The 22,578-nt window shown below is 39.7% G+C and overlaps 1 protein-coding gene across 1 annotated transcript in view; it reads right to left on the bottom strand.

Annotated features, from left to right (window-relative positions):
- The window catches only part of MUSK (muscle associated receptor tyrosine kinase), a 93,297-nt gene extending 73,271 nt beyond the window's left edge, over nt 1-20,026 (bottom strand). Inside the window, exons 1-3 of the mRNA XM_049637079.1 lie at nt 19,057-20,026; nt 8,719-8,845; nt 3,524-3,675 (exon numbers count right to left, since the gene is read on the bottom strand). Of these exons, the coding sequence (XP_049493036.1) occupies nt 3,524-3,675; nt 8,719-8,845; nt 19,057-19,135 (358 nt within the window). The 5' untranslated portion in view covers nt 19,136-20,026. The remainder of the gene's footprint in view (nt 1-3,523; nt 3,676-8,718; nt 8,846-19,056) is intronic.
- Nucleotides 20,027-22,578: the final 2,552 nt, after the last annotated feature.

Below are 22,578 nucleotides of genomic sequence, written 5' to 3'. Positions count from 1 at the left end.
GTGAAATAGGTATCTTGGTCATCTGTTGGGTGAGAAGTGAGAAGAACCCTTTTGGGAAGTTGAACATAAAGTGCACTGGGAATGAGGTGAGCATTGATGTTGAGTCATGGATTCCCCACTGTCAGGGAACACTCTTCAGGTGAAACCGTGAGCACTGACTAATATGAGCTGGTCATCTGGCTAAAGAGGGATGTTGGACCTTCATGCTGTGCCAGCATGGAACCATTTTCTGATGGGTGACAAGGAATTTGGGAGAGGGAGCCCCTGGGAGTGATCCTTGGATAGCTGGAGTAGTGATGGGACTGGGGGGTCTTAGGCATCTCAGGAAGAAGCTCTGTACCAAGTGGTGTGGGAGCATTCTAAAATGGTAGCACCTGGGATGGCCACACCACCGTATACCCACATGACTGGGTGAGCTTTCCTAAAGAAGAAAAAAAGAGGAGATTTGGGATAGAACCGAAGTAAAGAACATTTAGTGCCAGAGAGAATATGAGAAACTCTCAAAGGAAAGGTAGCAATGAAATACTTAAATGTGCTCTGTCTTTAGAATCAAGCCTTCATTATGTTGCAAAGGAGAACTTTCCAGTTTCCTCACTTGATCTCCTCAAGTAAGGAATGCCTTCTTATGGGCACATCCCTACCCACTTACAGAAGAACCCCCAGGCCAGCTTCCCCACAATGTCCCACTAGCCCTACTACATTCCTATTCTGATGAATCTAGGATTTCATTTATAAGTCTGACCAAACATAAAAGATTAATAGAGGTTTGAGAAAAAAAAAAACAAACAAACATGAACATAGAAGCAAAGAACTGAAAGAAAATAAAAACTTATGAAGAAAACAGAAATAAAGTAAGGAAAAGAAGACAGAATTTTTTGAGGGAGGGAGGGAGGGAGGGAGGGAGAGAGAGAGAGAGAGAGAGAGAGAAAAGCTGGGCTTACCCAATGGTAAGAAAGGGTTCGAGCTCACCTGATGCGGGGCTCATGATCACCTGATGTGGGACTTGAACTCACGAACTGTGAGAACATGACTTGAACCCAAGTTAGATGCTTAACCAACTGAGCCACCCAGGCGCCCCAGGAAAAGAGGAATTTTTTCTTTAAATGCATTAGTGTTATCCTTACAGAGAGGAACAAATATTGCATCATATAACACGTAGAGTTTGCTATGAGGAAAAAAAGGAGCAGAAAAATAATTCCTAGAAATTAAAAACATGGGTTTTTAAGATCAAAAGTACTCAGTGTAAGTGTAGAATAGTAGAATGGTCATATTGAAGACTGAGTTCATGATATAGAAGGAAAAGTTAAAATAAATCTCCAATAAGGTAGAATATCAAGATAGATATGTAGAAAGTATGAGGAGAAAAAAATGGGGTCACGAAAAATGGAAAAAAAAGAGATCTAATATGTACTAATTAAAAATTTAAGGGGCACCCGAGGGTGGCTCAGTGGGTTGAGCGTCCGACTTCAGCTCAGGTCATGATCTCACAGCTTGTGAGTTCAAGCCCCGCGTCCGGCTCTGTGCTGACAGCTTGGAGCCTGGAGCCTGTTTCAGATTCTGTGTGTCCCTCTCTCTCTGCCCCTAACCCACTCACATTCTGTCTCTGTCTCTCTCAAAAATAAATACACATTAAAAAAATAAAATAAATAAAAAATAAAAATTTAAGAATGAGATAAAATAAAGAGGAATAAAAATTAAAATATATACCTCATTTTGAAAAACAACAACAAATCCTTATTTTTTGGATTCAGAAGGCCTACCTAAAACACAGTAGGAATAGTAAGAGAATACATTTAACATATTCCTATGAATGTGAAAATCTTATGAATTCTAGAAATAAAGAGAAAATAGTAATATTTTTAAGAAAGATAAACATTAGATTTACCTTTAGGAATAAGAAAAAGCTTTCTCAGCTGCAGCATAGCGTGTCATATGATAGTGAATAATTGTTTAATAAAAGCTGAGGGAAAAGCCTTTTGAAATTCTTGTCTGTACCTGGACAAGTTTTTATCCTGGAGCAAAGGCAGAGACTTTCAGCGATTCAAAGAATCAGAAAACGTATGCTCAGATTATATATGATCACATGCTCACACTTTGAAAAGAAGCAGCGAACTCAACAAAAACAATGACAACACAGTAGAAAGAAGATATGAGAAATAGTGATGCTAATCAAGAATCACAGCAAAACTTGCAGTAAGGTTTCTGAGTGGAATCGGACCCTGCTGATTTGTATGTGCCAGTATGGCTGTTTTGTGATTTTTGCCCTCAGCAGCGTGATGTCAGAGAGAAGAAAATAAAAGTTACATTATTACAGGGTAGATGATTTGCAAGCAGCTAGTGCCTCCAGCACAGGAGGTCATGAGATCTGAGGGTGCTAAGAGTGCTTAAAGATACACCACCAGGTGCAAGAGAAGACTAAAAGAAGAGAGAACTGAGTAAGTCCCCACGGGGGTCGGTGGAAGGGAGAAAGGAGGAGAATGTGAACATGCAGTGATGGCTCTGCAGAGGGAGTAGGGGAGGGAGAGAGCCTGACTCTGGTTCTTAGCTGAGAAAGAGACAGATGGAGGCACATCATGAGTGTGGGAAAGTGTTTTCTTCTTGGGACAGCGCTGGGAATAGAAGTGTCCGTGTTCTGAGTATGGTATACTGGAGCTTAAAATTTTAAATACGGACCATTTCCTGGGGGTGACAAGGTCATTGATGGGATAGGTTGATAAGAAGTTAAGGCAAGTATCACTGGACTTGTGGAGGTCAGGAGCTGTAAGGACAAAGTGGCCAGAGGCTGTTTCATGGTTTGTTAAAATCCCTTAGGATGGTGGCAGGAGTAGGGACGGATAGACCGAAAGATATGATAGATAGGAATCAAAGTCTTTGGTAGATATTGGGCGGGGTGGGGGCTGAGGGGGAGTACCTGGAAATGAGTAGGTGACTTGAATAGAGTTACAGGAGAGAATGGTCAGAACGGCACATGCCCTCATGAGAAGATTTTGCACAGCAATATAAAGGTAATGGCTTGAAAGCAGCAATGAGAGCTAGGAGATTGACCGCGAGTCCTTGCTAGCCTTGTAGACAGGAAAGGTGGTGAAAAAGTAGCCTCCAGTGAAGCAGAAAGGCCACTCAAGTTTGAAAAGTCACCCAAGAAAATCAAGTTTGAAATAAGGCAGAAGGGTAGAAGTGTCTGCAAAGAAGTTAGAGATAAAAAGCGTGTCTGGTTGTAACGGAACCGGTTCAAGGGAGCAGGCAGAAGATTTTAGATGGAAGTTCCCTGGTGGAAGGAGTCAAGGTGGAGCAAATAGGGAGCTGTGTCCAGGCAAGGAAACGGGAGAGCCTAGAGAACTGAGGGGCTTGCCTGTAGTTGAGGACAGGAATACATGGTCTAGAATTCACTGCCTCAGGGGTGTGATTTGAACTTGAGCTTGGCTGACTGCCGAGCCTCCAAGCTGTGCTGGAGACTGTTTAGTGCCTGCTTCGGAGTGTACCGAGTCAGCTTTAACATCAAGAGCGGAGGCTCTCTCCCACTCACTCATCTTCACTTGCAGAGCCCCGCAGCTCTCCGCAGCACCCCCCACGCCGTTGTTGGCCGTGCAGCAGTAGACGCCATCGTCGCTGTCTTCCACACTCAGGATGGTGAGGAGCTGCCCGTTCTCGCGAATGCTGTACCGGGTGTCAAAGAGCCTGCAGGTCGCAGACAGAAATGGCAGGTTAGGACCTCCTGTGTGACTTTTTTTTTTTTTCAGGCTGTGATTAACTGATCAGTAGATGACTTGTCAATGGAAGAAGCAGGTTAAAAGCAAAAGGAAACTTGGATGGGTTCTGAATAATAGAATCACCTTTTTTGGTAATATAAAGCTAGCATTACATTCTAAGATTAGAATGCTATGCTCCAATAGATTGGTCCTGTGCTCCAATGACCAAAGCACCTGAGTCCTTAAAAAATGCTTTCCGGGGCACCTGGGTGGCTCATCCGACTCTTGACTTTGGCTCAGGTCATGATCTCATGACTGTGAGATCAAGCCCCACGACAGGCTCAGCACAGAGCATGGAGCCTGCTTGGGATTCTCTGTCTCTGTCTCTGTCTCTCCCCGCACCCCCCCCCCCATGCTCATTCTCTCTCCCTCTCTCTCTACCCCTTCCATGATCATTCTCTTTCCCTCTCTACCTCTCTCAAAATTTAAGAAAAAAAAAGTGCCTTCAAAAGGTGATGTCTGTTGATGAGACCAAACATAAAGTTTACTTTATTCAGGAAAGTATATTATTACCAAGGTATATGAGTCTTCTCCCCACAATTACTAGAATGTAACAGCTAGAGAACAAACACACGTACATAAATGTTACCAGTGGGAAGAGTTAAATTCTTAGAGGAGTAACTAACAATTAGCTGAGTATTCATTTATTAAGCATTTGTTGAATGCCTAACAAGTGCCAAGCACAGTTCTACTTCCTTGGACTATAAAAGGAAGCAAAACAGCTTCAAACTGTGAGTGTATGTTTTACATATATTATCTCATTAAATTACATGCTTTTGTCAAGAAAGGAATTAGGGAAACAGAAAAATTTGAGCGGAAGCATCAACATAAAAGTGGGGTTTTATGACCAAATAAAGATTCTTTATGCAAAATGTATACATGAGGCAGAAAAATGCCCCCCACCTCAACCCAGGTCTTAATCCCCTGAACCTGTGAATATGTTACCATACATGACAAAAGAGATTTTGCAGATGTCAAGGATCTTAAAATAGAGTATCATGGCTTATCCAGATGGGCCCAATGTAATCACAGTGGTCCTTAAAAGATGATAGAGGGAAGCTGAAGGATGATAGGAGATGTGACAGTTGAGGCAGAGGCCAGAGGGCTGTGATTGCTGGCTTTGAAAGTGGAGGAAGGAGACAAGGAAGGCAGGTAGCCTTCTTGAGGCTGGGGGAAGGTGGGAAATCAGATTCTTCTCCGGTGCCACTAGGAAGATTGCAGCCCTGTCAACCCTTGCTTTTCACCTTGAGAGACTGATTTCAGACTTATGACTCCCAGAACTGTAAGATAATCAACCTATATTGTTTTAAGCCACTAAGTTTGTGACACCTTCTTATAGTAGAAATAGGAAACTAAAATGCAAACAAACAGTGGAAAAGGAAGTGGTTTCTTGATGTTCTAATCTCTACAGGTGCCCACCATCACTTCCTGATACTAAAGGGAATAAAAGCATGTAGTAAATTTTGGTCTCTTGTGACTGAGGATAGTATAATCACTGGGTAGTTCACAAAATAACAATAAATAATTGTGGAAAGCCATGATACTCAGTGTCACATAATGTTGTTTTGCTATGTTTTTCGTGGGAAAATACGTACATTGGAATATTTCACATATATACTTGTGGACCAAGAGTCCAGCCACTCTGTGAAATAGAAAGTTTCCAAATTTGTAAGCTGTTGCATCAATGTTGCTTAATTTGAGTAAATTGCTTGTGGGTGGTGAGGACGCTCAAGTCTTTATAATTTTTTTTTAATGTTTATTTACTTTTGAGAGAGACAAAGACAGGATGCGAATGGGTTAGGGACAGAGAGAGAGGGAGACACAGATCCAAAGCAGGATGCGGGCTCTGAGCTGTCAGCACAGAGCCCGATGCGGGGCTCGAACTCAGGAGCTGTGAGATCGTGACCTGAGCTGAAGTCGACCGCTCAACCGACTGAGCCACCCAGGCGCCCCAAGTCTTTATAATTTTTAAAATAGAATTCATTATTCTCAGTTTTTAAGAGTCTCTTATGGTTTGATGGGGGGTGGGAGGGAGAGGAGGGTGGGTGATGGGCATTGAGGAGGGCACCTGTTGGGATGAGCACCGGGTGTTGTATGGAAACCAATTTGACAATAAATTTCATATTTAAAAAAAATAAAAAAATAATAAAAATAATAAAATAGAATTAATTAGAACAGTTTTAGATTTACATAAAAATTGAAAAGATGATACTTTCCATATACCTCTTTCCATCTAGTTTCTCCTGTTGTTAATCAGATTAGTTTGGTACATTTGTTACGATTAATGACCCAATATTGATACTGTTAACTAGTTTATGTAAGTCTTAGCTTATTCAGATTTGTTTCAGTGTTACCTAATGTCTTTGTCTCTTCCATGATCTCATCCAGGACCCTACATTACATTTATTTGTCATATCTCCTTAGGCTCCTTTTGGCTGTCACAGTTTCTAAGACTTTCCTTGGTTTTTGATGACCTTGACAGTTTTGAGGAGTACGTGTAAAGTATTTTGTAGGATGCCCCTCTACTGGAGTTTGCCTTATATTTTTATTATGATAAAATTTGGTTTGTGGCTTTGGGAGAGGAAGATCACAAAAGTAGAGGGCCATTTCATCCCATAAAAAACAAGGGTGCCTGCTATCAATATGATTTCTCACTATCAATATTGACCTTTATCACCTGGCAAAGTAGTGCTTGTCAGGTTTCTTTGGTAAAGCTATTCATTATTCCTAAAAGGGCACACAAATATATTTTCAAAATGTAATTTCTTCTTATTTCACAGATCCTTTGACTAACAGCTAACTATTCAAACCTATAACTCCATTTATTTCTTATTTATTGTAACATTTTTGCCTTATAATAAAGGGAAGATTCCAATTTATTAAGTGACTTTATTCATAGCATTCTTATAATGTTGATTTTCTTTGTGTAATTAAAAAAACTCTTCCATTGTCCATTTCTTCATCTCCTTATAATCTTGAGAAAGAAACATCTGAGAGGATCGTAAGGCTATATTTTTCAAATATATACACTTCATAAGGCTATATATATACATATATATGTATACATATATATATGTATACATATATATATATCGTAAGTATATATATATATATATGTATACATATGTGTGTATATATATATCGTAAGGCTATATTTTTCAAATATATACACTTCCTTCCCAGGCATGGTAGAGGGCCATAGTGGAGAGAATAATCTTTGATCATTGACCTTTGACTATTGAATGTTGCCTGTCTAACAACTATTATAATTTCAAAGTAGGGAAGTGCATAAATCATATGCCAAGATATAAGCAACAACCGTAATGTAATACAAAACTCTGTAACTTCTGTGTTGCCTTCACAGGTGCTTTTATGACCACTGTTATTCATGATGCATATTGACAGTGAGGTTTTTCTGTATTATTTAAAGACATTTAATTTTATTATAGAAGATAAAGACATAAATAATAGACAAAACTCATGAAAATGTTGAGCATATAAATTGTAAAGCTAGTAGTGTATGAGATGTTAGCACAATGACTCGTGTTAAATGGAGCCATTGAGGAAGAGAGTCACTTGTGGAACATAGCTAGATCTGGTGAGATGTGCTGAATATAGGCCATAAGTGAAATAGCAACCTGCCAAAGATTGATGGAATACATAGAAAATATGATGGCATAAAGAAGAGTATCACTTAGAGTAGAAAGGGATGGAAAGACAAGCTTGTAATCGTGCCATCTCTAGACTGATGGCTCTGTCACCCCTAAGTCAACTACCTGTTGGTGACATACAACGTGGTCCCTTTATGGTCCCGTGCACTCTCCCCAAGGAACACAGATAAAATCCATGGCTGTTCAGCAGGCTAATTGGCAAGCTATTGTCATGGCCAGGTGCGCTTGTCCTTCTGTTTCTCCAACAGAGCAAGTCTATGTCCTTAGCTTTGGTGCCTTCCACCTGTGGGCTCAGACTTTACTCTGGTCCTTGTAAGAGCATGACAGTGGGGAAGTCCGAGGCACAAGAGCAACTGGCCATATAAACATTGAGTGAACCAAGATTCCTGAGTACATTGACTTATCCCATTTCTTTTCCCTTGTTCTCTCTAGAGATTTCAAATGGATTTAATAAACTGTATTTCAAGCATCTTATTTTCAGCCTTCCTATTCCAGGACTTCTGTCATAGTTTTCCAGGTAGACACCCTGAGGGTGACCACAGTACAGGGTAATTTCCCATATTACAACATGTATAATTGAAGGAAACACTAAATTTCATTAGAGTTTAGTGCAAATAAAGACATAAGTTTTCCTTGTGCAGGTTCATGGACCCGAATGTATAGATACCAGCTCAAGAATTCTGGTCCTACTGCAAGCTATATTGCCTGCTGAGAAGCCAGTGGTTCCCTTTGTTACAGATTTTTTTTGGAGTATTTTTGATCAGATAGCTATTGCAAATGAGGAAAAGATAGCATGACCCTTTCATGTCAAATGGGAGTTTTTGTCTGTTTAAGAGGCTGCCTCATTATATATTAGGAAACTCTTCTGACTTTCAAAAGAAAAAGTTCTGGTGACCAAGAGGTCAGGTTCTTGGACAACATATTTTACTTTATTGGAATAGAAGTAGAGATGAGTCTGGTCCCTATTAATTCCCCAGCATGTCCTGGAACATGTGTCCTGTACCCCCGGCCTTAGGATATCATCGTGTGTCTTAATTCCTTGAAACTTCCTCTGGGTCCTAACCTGGAGTCCATGAAATAGCCCTGACATCCCCAGGTCAATTAAATCAGTGTTTGGCTTTAGGCAACTCTCTTAACCTCACTGACTTGCAGATCTTACAATTATAAAATGAGGAAATTTGCATTTTACATATTTTAGAAGGTAAGCTTTTGTCCTACCAAGAGCTGTGGTTACATTGATGACAAAGTTAAATTGCAAGGCAGCCATGGGCAGCCTTACCAGAAAAAGGCAGAATACTTACTTAATGAGAATTTTATTTCTGGTCCAGGAAATTTCAGGCTGGGGATAGGATTCCACTGCACACATAAATGTAGCCACTTCTTCAACTAAGGCATCCACTGTTTCCAGCGGAGTAGTGATGACAGGAGCTACAAGGAGAGGAGAAATCAGATGAGAACATTCTAGAATGCTGTTTACTAACCCTCTGTGAGCAGTCAGAGGCTGTCACCTACTGAATGAGAATTATATTTCCCCATAGCAGAAAATTGTCAAAAGGAAGGAAGATTGTATGTAGAGAATTTTGTTTCTACTTCCGAAATAGACGTTTGAGAATCAAAAGAGAAGGCTCTCAGGAGAGTAGGACTTAGAATTTATTTTATATAAGTAGGGGCAGATCCAGCTTTTATGAAGCCCAAAGTTATAAATTTGAGTACACACATTGAGGAAAAAAAAAGAAAATTATAAATACAAAATATCCGTGGCCACCCAACACGGATCAGCTTGAAGGGAAGAGAAGTCAGAATGGAGAGAGAGATCTTAACAGTTGTTTAAAAACAATTTTTTCTAAACTTCATAATAATGTATGTTCATATTAACACATTGCTAGAGTCCACTGAGGGTCTTAGATGGGGGCTCCTGCAAATAAGAGATTTTATAAGCTTAAGCTTCGTCCAATTTATAAAAAATCAGATCTGCATGTGAATGGAATAGAAAAAGAGTAAATAAAATGACAAAAAGCCCAACTGAAAAAACTGGGCAAAGATCTGAATAGACATTTCTCCAAAGAACTTGTACAAATTTCATTTGTGTTGGAGACACAGCACATGAGATGACGTTCAATATCATTAGCCATTAAGGAAATGCAAATCAAAACCACAATTAGATACCACTTCATATCCACCAGAATGGCTCTAATCAAAAAGAAAGATAACAACACCTCTTGGCAAGCAGGTGGGTAGATGCACCTTTGTGCATTACTGGTGGGAATGTAAAATGGCGCAGCTTCTGTGGAAAACAGTATGTGGTTCCTCAAAAAATTAAACATAGAATTACCATATGATCCAGTGGTTCCACTTCTGGGTATATACCCAAAAGTATAGAAAGTAGGGACTCATTTATTTGTAGAACCATGTTCATAGTAGCGTTATTCACAATAGCCAAAAGGTGAAAGGAGCCCAGGTGTCCACCAACAGATTAACAGATAAATGAAATTGGTATATATCCATACGATGGAATATTATTTGACAATAGAAAGGAATGAAGTATTGATATATACCACAACATGAATGAACCTTGGAAACAATAAGCTAGGTGAAAGAAACCAGTCAGAAGGACAACATATTGCATGATTCCACCTATGTGAAATGTCCAGATGGACAAATCTACAGTCAGAAAATACATTAGCGATTGCCTAAGATCAGGGGAGCAAGATGGAGGGATTAGGGGGTAAGAGATGGCTAAAGGACACAGGATTTCTTTGAGGTATAATGAAAATGTTCTGCTTAATTTGATGATAAATGCACAACTCTGTGAATTGTACACTTTATTTTTTAAAGTTTTTCAAAAACTTTATTAGAGTGTGTGAACACAAGCAGGGAAGGGGGAGAGAGAAGGGGAGAGGGAGAGGGAGAAACCTAAGCAGGGTCTGTGCTCAGCACAGAGCCCAGTGTGGGACCTCATCCCACAAACAGTGACATTATGACCTGAACTGAAATCAGGAGTCAGATGTTTAACTGACTGAGCCACCCAGGAGCCCTAGTTGTACACTTTAAAGGGGTGGAGTGCATAGTATGTAAATTATATCTCAAAGCTGGTTTTGTTTTTGTTTTTTATTGTTTGTGTGTATGTGCCTCTGCATGTGTGTGTGTTCCACAAAAAGAAAGAAAATAGGAGGGGCTTTGACATTGATCCTTCTCTCCTCCTGTCCCCCCATGAAATGAGAGTCGCTTGGATTATAGGAGTTAGAAGGACAAGGAAGTTAAGAAGGATGAGAGTCGGTTAGTAGTAGGATGCATCCCTCTTTAATCATTTAGGAAGCCTGTGGATCTACCAGAGCAAACGGAGTGGGGTCCTGGTCATCTCAAGGGCTGGATGGTGTGGGAAAGAAAGTGTCAATACCTGTATTTGCAAGAGTCTGGAAATCTACCCCATTGCATGACCTTATTGAAAATAATTATCATCATTACCACTTTATCGTTATTATTATCAGAGATTTGTTTACTGCTTTCCATGTAGCAAGCACCAGGTTGACTAGAAGCAAAAAGATGTGTAAAGTCCATCTCTGCCTTAGAAGAGCCCACAGTCTTTCTCATTGCCAAGTAGCATTTCATTGTATATATAAACCACACCTTCTTTATCCTTTCATCAGTTGATGGACATTTGGGCTCTTTCCGTAATTTGGCTATTGTTGAAAGTGCTGCTGGAGGGTGTTATGGTAAGTGAAATAAGTCAGAGAAAGACAGATATCATATGTTTTCACTCATATGTGGAACTTGAGAGACTTAACAGAAGACCATGGGGGAGGGGAAGGGGAAAAAACGGTTTCAAACAGAGAGGGAGGCAAACCATAAGAGACTCTTCAGTACAGAGAACAAACTGAGGGTTGATGTGGGGTAGGGGAGAGGGGAAAATGGGTGATGGGCATTGAGGAGAGAGAGCACTTGCTGGGATGAGCACTGGGTGTTGTATGTTAGCGATGAATCACGGGAATCTACCCCCAAAACAGAGCACACTGTATACACTGTATGTTAGCCAACTTGACAATAAGTTATATTAAAAAAAAAGACTTTTGAAGGATTTCTAATATCATGGGAAAATGTATAAATATGTTTTTAAGTGAAAAAGAAGATTTGAAACGATATATGTATCAAGAAAACAAGCTTGTAAATAATAGGAATGTGAATATAAGTATAAATATTTAGGAAGAAGAATAGACAATAAACCATTAAAAGGTGATTTTCTATTGTGGTGTTTAAAGAAAAAGAAAAGAGCCCACCATCTAGATAATAAGGATGGACGGTTACATAGAACGATCAGCTGTAATAGTTACGCCTGCTCTCCTGGCATAATTGGTAGTGCCCCCTGTATTCCAAAAGTGCCTGAGTTTGGACAGTCGATTATATGGTCATTTTAGATAAAATGCAAGGTATGTATCAGAGCCAAGTAAGTAGTGTGAACAGTATTTTAGATGCAGGGTAGGGGGTGACAGCCTCATGAAACACCTAGGACAGATGGGCACATTGGCCATAAAACACGCATTCACAGTCTAAACCTTATTTTCTCACTAAACTCAGAGACAAATTCATGGGCTGAGAGTAAGGGAACCTGGTGCTTGGGAGTGTCCCACTGAGCCCCCATCTTCCTCCTTAATGTGGTTCTTGTCTTAAGATGCAGTTTAAGGAGCATCTTAGCCTAGTTTCTCAGACTAGCTAGACAGAGCCAAATGCCCTTTTCCTTATGGGTCATCCTATAAATGTCACTCTGATAGCGCTTGGCACACAGATGCTACTAAAATGATCCGCTTATGTCTTTATCTCATACTCAGTAATAAAAACCTTGAGCTTTGGGGCCAAGGACCATGTCCTAGACCTTTTTCTATCCCTAGGGTTAGCAGATTTACTGATATAATGTTTAAATAAGCTGTATTTCTGAGGCCTTTATAAAAGGCATAAATTTTTGAAAAGGTTGAAAGCAAATAGTTGAAATAAGAGCAGAAAATTTTTAGGTGAAATGACATCTTTTATACGTAGGCATCAGGGCTCCTGTGGATGGAATAAGCAATCAATTGCAGAGTCATACAGATAAATAAAAACACTGAATATTAAGTTTGTGAGATGCAGATAATGATGGGCCCAAAGGTGAATTGATGATAGTGAATGCTTTCGTTGTTTAAAAAGCAAGAGCAATGAGCAGCCAGACAGAGGTGCTAGCACAGGGCTTGAGTTCAGATCCCTGTTCCATCACTTCCTGATGCATCAAGTCACCTAGCTGGTGCCTAGGCATGTTCAGCTGTAGATGGAGATGATAATAAAACCGCTACATAGGCTTGTCATGAGGATTAGTTAAATGAATACACGTAAAGCATTTAAAACGGTCCTTTCCTCATATGGAACACTGTGTGTTATTTGAGTCTGTAATTTAGAAACAGAAGCCCGAACTGTTCAATTGTTCGCCCAGTCTCTGGATTACTTGCAGATTTACCATTAATATTTACTTCTGGGAATCTATCCCAAGGAAATAATCTCAAGGCGGAAAGGCACACAGATGACTTTCACTGTACAGAACAGATGAATTGTCCTGGATCGTACTAATCGTGCTGAAAGGGAGGAAAGTTTCGGCACACACTTCTGCCTCGTAACTGCGGTCTGCTGGAGCTGGCTTGTACTGGCTTGCTATAGCCAAGTGTTAATTTCTCCGGAATTCTGTGAGACAACTGTTAAATACAGCCATTATTAAAAACTAAATTACATACATTTAGGGTGACAGATGGTAGCTACGTCTGTGGTGAGCATAGCATAGCCTCTAGAGAAGCTCAGTCACTATGCTGTTCCCCTGAAACTAATGTAACATTCATTGTGTGCCAACTATACTCAAGGTAAAAAGCTAAAATAAAAAACTTAAAATTCAATAAATTATATTAAAAACTAATAATACTCGAAATTTATCACTTCCTAATTATGTTACTACGTTTTACTATTACCTATGTTCTTGAAGTGATTTATACCCAAGGTCACTGTCTGGTAGAATTAGTGTAGAAAGCCACGTTAGTGTACATCCCTCCCAGTTCAGTGTTCATTGTTAGCTTGAAATCGACTGTGGTTGGAGTCAGAAATCAGCAAATGCAACAAATCCGGGCCTTTTTTTTTTTTTTTTTTTTTTTTGTCTCAGGGAGGCAAATATTAAGCATATAGTAGCAACTCTTACCTAAACAAGATATTATTCACATAATCACTGCGAATGGTATTTTTTAAGAGGATAAATAAAATAGAATATGCTCATGCATTCGTGTGAAATAGAAATGGCAGGTAGCAGAAGTATATAGACAGTTATTTATGATACATAGAAAAAAATGGGAGAAAATATATGTTCAAACAGTCTTGGAAGTCAAGGTGACTTTTTCTAGTCTGAGGGTTTTTTTTTTAAGTTTATTTTGAGAAGGAGAGAGAGAGAACCAGCAGGGGAGAGGCAGAGAGAGAAAGAGGAGAGAGAGAATCCCAAACAGTCTCTGCACTGTGAATGCAGAGCCTGACGTGGGTCTCGATCTCACGGTTTGTGAGAGATCTCTCTCGTGAGAGAGCATGACCTGAGCTGAATCAAGAGTCAGACACTTAACCGACTGAGCCACCCAGGTGCCCTCCTGTTTTAAGCTTTTCTGTATTTTATATTTACAAAATCATTCTTAATGGCCATGTATTATTTTTATAAGAAAATAAACTTAATTCATTAGTTTCTTCTCACCTGATACTTCAGAAGTGACAGAGGTAACAGACATATGTTATTAATATTTTTACAAACTGTGGAGATCAGTTAAGATCAAGAAAGTAAATCTGAGAATGTCTTGACACAGTTATGGAGAAATACATGAGGTGTTACTAAGAACTTTATTAGATTAACACCTTCCCACCATGAGCAGTGGCGTGATAGTCTTGTGCATCGTTTGATTCTGTTTTTAATAATTTTAGCATCCAAAATTAAGAACCTGCCACGGGCCAGGCATTATACTTTTCATTCATTATCTCATTTAGCACATAAACATAAAGGTAGATACTATTATTATTCTCATCTGCAGATGAAGAATGGAGGGTAAGAATGGTTAAATAGCTAAGCATAACACAAGTAGGAAATAATAGAGCTAAACTTCAAGGTGAAGGTCGGTTTAAAATTCCTATCTTTTAACTCTAAGCAATTCCATGCCTTGAGCATAATACTGATTACAGACAGAGGGGAAAAATAAGGTTTACGTTAATATCAATTTATATAGGCAGGATATAGTTGGCTAAGTTCACTTTGCCCATCTTTCAAAATTACCCAAACAAATCCACTTTCAAATTGTTACTGGCAAAATCACATCATTGTATTTAATGATATTTGTTGACTCAGCAGACTGTCTCCTGTTTACTTTCATTCTGTTATCCAGCTTTCATCTCAGCCAGAGTCTGTTTAAACTAGGGCACTATTTCTCCCCTCAATCCAAGGACCACATGAATAACAAATACATGAAAATGAGCACAATGCTTTTCTGGACCCAAAGAGTAACTTCACTTGAATCCTAGCTGCTTGATGTGAAGGAAAATGATATTAACCCTTTTATGGGCTCTACCGCATGGCCATTGACAGACCAGCTTCTAATTGACTAGTTGTTGACGAACATGACCAAATGACTGAGTAAACACCAAGAAGTCAGGTGAATTTGCTCCTTTCTGTTTTAGTAAAATTAGAGCTCAGACTTGGGACATATTCGTGTTTTTTTTCTAATATCATGAATACAGTATTGTTTTTTCAGTATGAGAAAGCACTTTGGTGTTGGAAAATTTTCAGATATCCCCAAAGAAAGAGGATATTCAGTATTGCTCATCATTTGGCTTATCTTAGAAACTGGCACATTTATTCTACTGGCGATACAATAAAATATAAGTTATTTTTTTATTATGATGCCTTTGGAACTTGTAAGCTTCATTGATAATCTCAACCACTTATTAATATTGTATCATTCATTCTTTGTCACAGAACACACTTTGGGTCCTTGCCTTCAGGAATGGTACTGGGCATAGACCGGAAGGGGTTTAGGTTCAGCCTGTTCAGAATTTCTGAAATTGCCTCTCCTGGGTGAATTCATTTGGGTTAAGAGATAGTCCCACAGAGACCCGTCTAAAATGTTCATGTTACCCAAAAGCGATCATTTCAGCAATCACTGACTGTCTTTAGCATAGTACCTAATGTTATATGTTGAGCACTAGTATGCACTTGTTCATTTTATGAGGAAATGGAGGCTCACAAATACTACGTGCCATCCCCAAAGACACACAGAAAGACATTGGAGACTAGGAAAAGGAACTTGATCTTAACACTCTCTTCCAGGCCTTAAATGTCCTCACTTCACTGCCTTCATTATTCTGCCTAGACTGCACGGTATGTTGCCATATAATCTCAGCTCCCTTACTCTCTAGTCCTTCAGCTGCCCTGACCCTGGGAAGCACCAACCTTGAACTAGTCTCACCCGCTGTCCTCGCTTGCCTCTATGTTCATATAGTATTGTTAGATGAAATGAAACACTGGTGCAAATCAAGGCCACTATAAAGGTTAATTCCCAACCCCAGCTGGGCCCTCAGCATGGCCCACGTAGTTCCTCTGCATTACTCTGGTCTGCTCTTTGCTCACTTTCTTGAATGGGGCCACATCCTTCAGGTCCCATTCTCCCCCCTCACCTTGACCCTCTCTCCTATGACTTAAGTCCTAGTTCACTGAGAAGTTGCCTACTACTCTGGAAATATGGCAGAAGTCTTGACGTTTCTGCTCTTTCTCTCTGTTCTCGAAGGGCAGTATTATTTAAAGCAACTGTGTCTCCCCAAACACGCAATGAGTTGCTCTTTCAATGTACGTCAATATTCATCCAGGACTCGGTGTCCTGGATTTCAATGACAGCTGTGCCTGCTCTGACTTAGTCATATGTTGAATCTGTGAACCCTATCTTTGTATGCATACGATCTAGAAGAGGAAGTTACTCAAATATATCTGAAGATAAATCACTTAGGCGCAAACACTTCTAGGTATGGGAGCAAATGAGGTAATTTAAAAAGGTGGAGTTTGGACAGGAGTTCTTTGTGCGTATTAAAGAAACTCAGTACTGCTTACGTGAACTGCTGTACTTCTACAGAATTTAAATCCCACCACACGCTTAATATTCCCTGATAAAGCACTCACTATTATTGAAATATGTGGTTAAGGCGAGTATTCAATGAAACGTTGGTTACTTTCATACGTGATGGTTTGTAAATTTCTGGTTGTGGGTTATGATATTGAGCTCGTCACTGAAAGTGTCACTAGTCGTAATTATTTAGAACAAGTGACTTTTCCTTTTGTCTTTGAACATTAGGAATCTCCAACTAAAATTAAAACAAGAAACTAATAATTCTACAAAGTCTATTATTAATTTTATTGAGGAAATGGTATGTGGAGAGTTAGAAGAGAATCCACTAAATACCTTGTGCTATTTAAAAATCTGTCATTTTGTAACACATTATTGTGCAGATTCCTTGATTCATTCATTTTTTAAAGCACTTAGGAAAAAGATACCTGGCTACAGAACTCTTTTTATTCTCTGTCAAGAATAGAGAAAATAACTCTGAGATAGTTTGTGTGGAACATCTTTATTATTTCCAGCAGTATGAAATAATAGCATATTATTGTTTTTTGTACCAATATATTCCATGAACTCTAACATTTAAAATTTTAAGGACTGTTTTTATGATAATGTTTATTCTCAGAACTGGTGTGTGTCGTGAATGAATGTTTGTTCTACTAGGCCTGGTGTTCTTGGCTAAGATTGGTGTTAAATCCGTAACTAATTTAAATTTTACCGTAAATACAGTAGACTAGGCAAAAATATTCTTTTAATTTTTTGGTTTTATAATCTAATCAGAGCAATAAATTAATTATAAACAAAGTCAGATTAACAATCTGATTTTTTTATTCAAAGTTCAAGATGTTTGGCTTTATCTTTAGATCACCATATTTTGAATTTTTCGAAATAGAGACGGTGTGCATTTGAATTAAGGGCTTTACCTGTAAAGTTTGGAAACTGTAAGTCATTTCATTCTAGAATATAAATTAGGAGTTGTTTATACAGGGAGGTGGGTTTGTTTATTTTTTTTTTAATACACCAAATCCTGATTTGAACCAGCAAAATCAATTGTTTTGTTCCTTATAAGACTGAAGTTTAATAAATGTTAGCGTTTACCCATGTCACTTTTATGTAACTTCATGGCTTAGGAGAGCACAAATAAGACTTAAACAATCTGTAAATGTGAACATTCAGGTGCTACCTTACCGGACATCCGTTGTATGATCAGGAAGTATTAAAATAATCCAAAGCCAATGTTAAGTCTTTCTGGCTATTATTAGCTGGTTGAAAAGATCTAGATTCTTCCTTATCTGGAGATACCTTAACCTATTAGTTTAAACATAAAATTAAATGTTTAAATACATCTGAAGATACTATTCTACTTGTGTAAGATGGAAAAAGAAAACAAAACGTAAGTCTCCGAAATCAGATTGTTTGTGAAGAAAGCTATACCTTGTTAGCATGTGAATCTTGCCCTTGGGGCTCCAGAAATTCTAATGACCCACAAAATCTAAAGCTGTGTTTCCCATCTACATACACATACTACCTTCACTGACCTACGCAATACAAATGTGTTCAGTTCCTTGGGAAAGTAACATAAAAGGAAAATAATTAATTTGAGTGTATCATAAAACGCAGAACTCTTTTACTCTAATACATTAAATCTGAAAACTCTTTAATTGACATCATTCAGTCTTTTTCATGTCTTTAAAAAATTTTTCAGAGAAACCCTCAGTCGCTTTGTAAATCACATACTTTCCTGTCTTTCTTCCTGATTTGAAATACACTAGTCTCCGTTTTATAATGCACTGGCCAGAAACCATATCACTGTGGACATTCTTGCTGCTGCAACAGGTGTTTGTCAGTTTCTTAAGTTGCTTTCCTTTCCCTGAGGTGGTGTTATTTCCGGTACATTCCAAAGGCTCTGAAAAAAAACTTTCACAGTCTCTTGCTGAGCCAACTCATGCCTCCAACCTCAAAGTTATTGAGAACTCATTGTCTTCAGGCTTTTGTTATATAGGCAAATTGTGTGAGTCTTTCTGTAATTCCAATTTTTAAGAACTAAAATATTTACTAAGAATTTTGCAAAACTGAAACTGAAAATGGAAATGACTTTTGTTCAGAAGCAAACAGTCTGGACATCTGGGAGTAGGGTTGATTATATTCCCAGCAAACCTAATGTGAAAAGGTTTTCATCATCCATTTAGACCACCCTGAAGTTTGACACACGCATAAACAAAACGGACCTTGATAACTTGCAGTCTACCTGCTGATGTTTTCCTACAAGTGAGGACTCTGCATGCCCTGTGTGGCTAGACTTTTTATTGCAGAACTTAAGCGAGGGAGGGATACTGGTAGAAAGGAGATCATCAGTCAACTGCTCCCTCTCCATACATCGTACCCCTACTTCACCAAGTAAAACCCAAGCCCGCCATAATATGAATCAGTCGTGATCGGAGCACACACATGCACTTTAGAACTGTGACAAGGCAACAAGAAGACAAGATTCCTCAAACAAACCTTTTGGAAGTTTCTCAGTCCCGCTGAAGGCAACCAAAGTAAGAATATGTACCAGTGGAATGTTGACGAGCTCTCTCATGATTAATCCAGGCTCAGGCAGGAGAAAGTTCCTTCTGGACAACGCAAGGAAAATGCCCCCACCGTTTACATTTTAAAGCACAGTTTGTTACAAAAGGGTCGTCTGCTAATGACTGTTTGTGTCAGCAGCTCCACAGGCTCTAAGTATAATCAGGAATTCTCAGTCTTGGCTGTAGTGATGGACACGGCCAGCTGGTGAGTATCCACTTAGGCCAGTAATGCAAGTGTAGTGCTGGAGGAACAAGGGAAAGAAAATCCCTTTAGAATCCCTTTTAAGACAGTGGCAGAAGGACAATACCAGATGCCTTTGCAACCATCACTGTATTCCCTGAGGTATAGGTTTCCTGATCTGATTCGGTTCACCACCTCTCTCTGCTCACGCCACCACCCTGGGTGTATGTAATCAGGCTCCTCCCCATCGCTCACTCCGCCTCCTACCTCCAGCCCATTACCAGTTCCTACAGATGGTACCAACTGCCATATTCCTGCATTTCTTCCCCTCCGTTGATTCCGATTAGTATAATGCTGTCCCAGTCTCCTTTCCAGACATTCATTTTCTCTGAATGATGGCGATAGCATCCTGTCTGTTCTCCTCTACTGTGTCTTGTTGTCGTCTGATCTCTTCTCAGAGATCTCTTCTCCTGCTCAAGAGGCTTCTGTGCCTCTCGGCCGCATCAAAACCTATTCAGACCTCTCTAATATGACATGGGAGGCCTTGCTGGCCACTGCCTGTCTTGTTAGCCTCATCTGTTACAATCCGTGCCTCTATCTTAATATTTAGCAACCTGTTTCTATATGCAGCTTTCTTCCCTCTGTGAATTACTCAGGCTGTTCTGCCGGCTTGGAATTCTTTCCCCTCTCTGCACTCAGTTAACATCCATCCCAACTTGATCATGATCTCCTCCTGGGTGCCATCCCAGACCCAGAATTCTATATCTTCCCAAAGTTGCATTGGGTTTGCCTCCTCTGTGTGTGTGTGTGTGTGTGTGTGTGTGTGTGTCTTGTGCACATGTCTATCACTGCACTTACCACATTGTTTTAAGATTTTTGCCTTATTGGTGCATCCTCATTCTTTGGCCTCATGAGTCCATGGATCTGGAAGCTGGGGGCTGTCAGCCAAATTAGTTACTTACAGCAGATCTTCCTAAAGGTGCACCTCCATGGCTTCCGAAATGTTCTACTACGCAAATTGCCTTTTCTCACTGAATGATATGTCTTGGAGACTTTACCATGCTACTACATACCCATCATTTCTACTGACAATATAATTGTCTAAATTATGAATGTGTGATGGTATATATTTGCTCCCCAGCAATGTGTTGAGAGGACCCATTTCCCCACACTCTTATCAACATTTACCTTTGAATTCTTACATTTAAATAGAGTAAAAATGATACTTCATTGTTTTAATTTATACTTATTTCACTGAATACTATTGGTAATGAGAATTTTTCATATTTTTATTGTTATTCATTTTCCTCTTCTGTGGCTTTGGTCTGTGTTCCTCTTACATCATTTTTATTTTTCTTATTTATAGGAATTTTAAGTGTATGCTCAATATAAATAATTTGTGTCCTTTGTCTGTGTATATACTGTCAATATTTTCCATGCGGAACACCTCTGCTACCGAACCATAGAGAGCTTGTGTTAAATCAGTTCTTCCTTCCTAGATCAGGACCTGGGAGGACCAGGTTATCCAGGGCTGTTGGAAGCTTCTGTGCTCCATTAACAAAAAATAATGTGCAAAGCCAGATCTGTCTACCGGACTTCTTTGTTATTTAAATTAATAGATTCACCCTTTTGGGGAGCTTGGCTAAACATGAGTTTGAGTCCTTAAACTGCAATCAAAATAATGCTAGTGTAATTTTAACAGAAGACATATAGATTTGATTAGGTTTCTGCTGAGAACATCCTGTGAATGCTGTGTATTTCATGAGAAATTTGAATGTCAATAAGATGAGCACATTTTTTTATGTGAAATTTAGGAATCAGCAGGCTGAACAGTGTGGCTACCTATCATTTCCATAAATAACACTAGAGAAAGTGCAGGGTTCTGGAAATTTGGTCGACTTTGGATTTATGAGCCCCCCAAGGACCCTCTTCCTTCAGATGTCCAGGAGGAGGACTTATAAGGGAGCACTCTTCATCCCCTTTCCCCTAAAATAAAGAACAAGCAATGATGACACCTGTCTTGAATCCAGTAGGAACTGCCCCCTCTAGGCCAGGAACCCCAGGAAGTTATTTCCTACTTCATATTCCACCATGACCTGAGTCCGAAGGTGACCGCAGTGCCATGCAGGGTTAAGGGGAGACAAAACTCCATTGAGGGAAAAGTGAAGCTAGAATTTGAGGGAGAGTGCTGGCTCAAGATGAGGCGGTCATTGGCTGAGAGAAGCCCATGAGGAGTGTGGTTTAGGTAGGAACACCACAGCAGGTTCCAAAGTGTGGCAGCCAGTTACATTCCTTGCAGCAATTTCTTATACCCCTGATATGAAATGGCCTTCTATCCTACAGTACAATCTGCTGTGCCTTACAATAGCAGACTTAGTCAGCCCTGTGGAGTGAGACTGGGCACCAGTCCTCAGGGCATGAGGAGAGTAGGTGAGGCGGATGGCCAGTCTTCCCGTTAATAAGATACAGTCGGGGGCGCCTTGGTGACTCAGTTGATTAAGCGTCTGACTCTTGATTTTGGCTCAGGTCATGATCTCACAGTTTGTGCGTTCGAGGCCCGCATTGGGCTTTGTGCTGACAGTGTGGAGGCTGCTTGGAATCCTCTCTCTCCCTCTCTCTCTGCACCTCCTCTGCTTGCTTGCTCTCTCTCTATTTTAAATAAATAAGCATTTAAAATAATAAATAAATACGCCAATGAAGCTTGCCTGGCTACCTCTGCTATCTTTGCTTCTTCATCTCAGAAGCTGGCCAAAACTCCCAGGAAGTAGGATCAAAGAGCGAGTAGCACCGTTCTGAGCCACATCTCAAAGTAGACACTGGCATTCAGCTGCACAGCAGCTGATGACACTAGCCCCATTCGTGCTGAAGTCAGCACATCACCAAGTTAGTGCTTCTGGTCTGCACCAGGCTCTCATACATCTGGTGAAGCTTGGCAAAGAGCCCCTTCTAATTATCACAAAGGGCAATGACCTAATTCTTTGCCTCACTGGTCAGCAGACAACAGGTCATGAATGCCACATGGATTGCCCTTTCCAGAAAACTCCTGGGGAATCAAAGAGATAGTGGTAGGGTTATATTTCTTTTTAAATGGATGGGATCTCCCCATTGACTGTGAGGATAGCTATTAGAGGTGCATCAGGATTTTTGGAGCCTATACCTTATAAAATTGGAAAGGACTCTTGAAAGAAAATGTTCAGTGAATGAATGAATTACACTGAATACCTACTGTATGTGGGACATTCAGCAACAAGAGATGGGGCTTAATGTCTGGTG

This window comes from Panthera uncia, chromosome D4, assembly GCF_023721935.1.
Source record: "Panthera uncia isolate 11264 chromosome D4, Puncia_PCG_1.0, whole genome shotgun sequence".
Lineage (NCBI taxonomy): Eukaryota > Metazoa > Chordata > Mammalia > Carnivora > Felidae > Panthera > Panthera uncia.
This window is presented reverse-complemented; position numbering and strand designations above follow the sequence as displayed.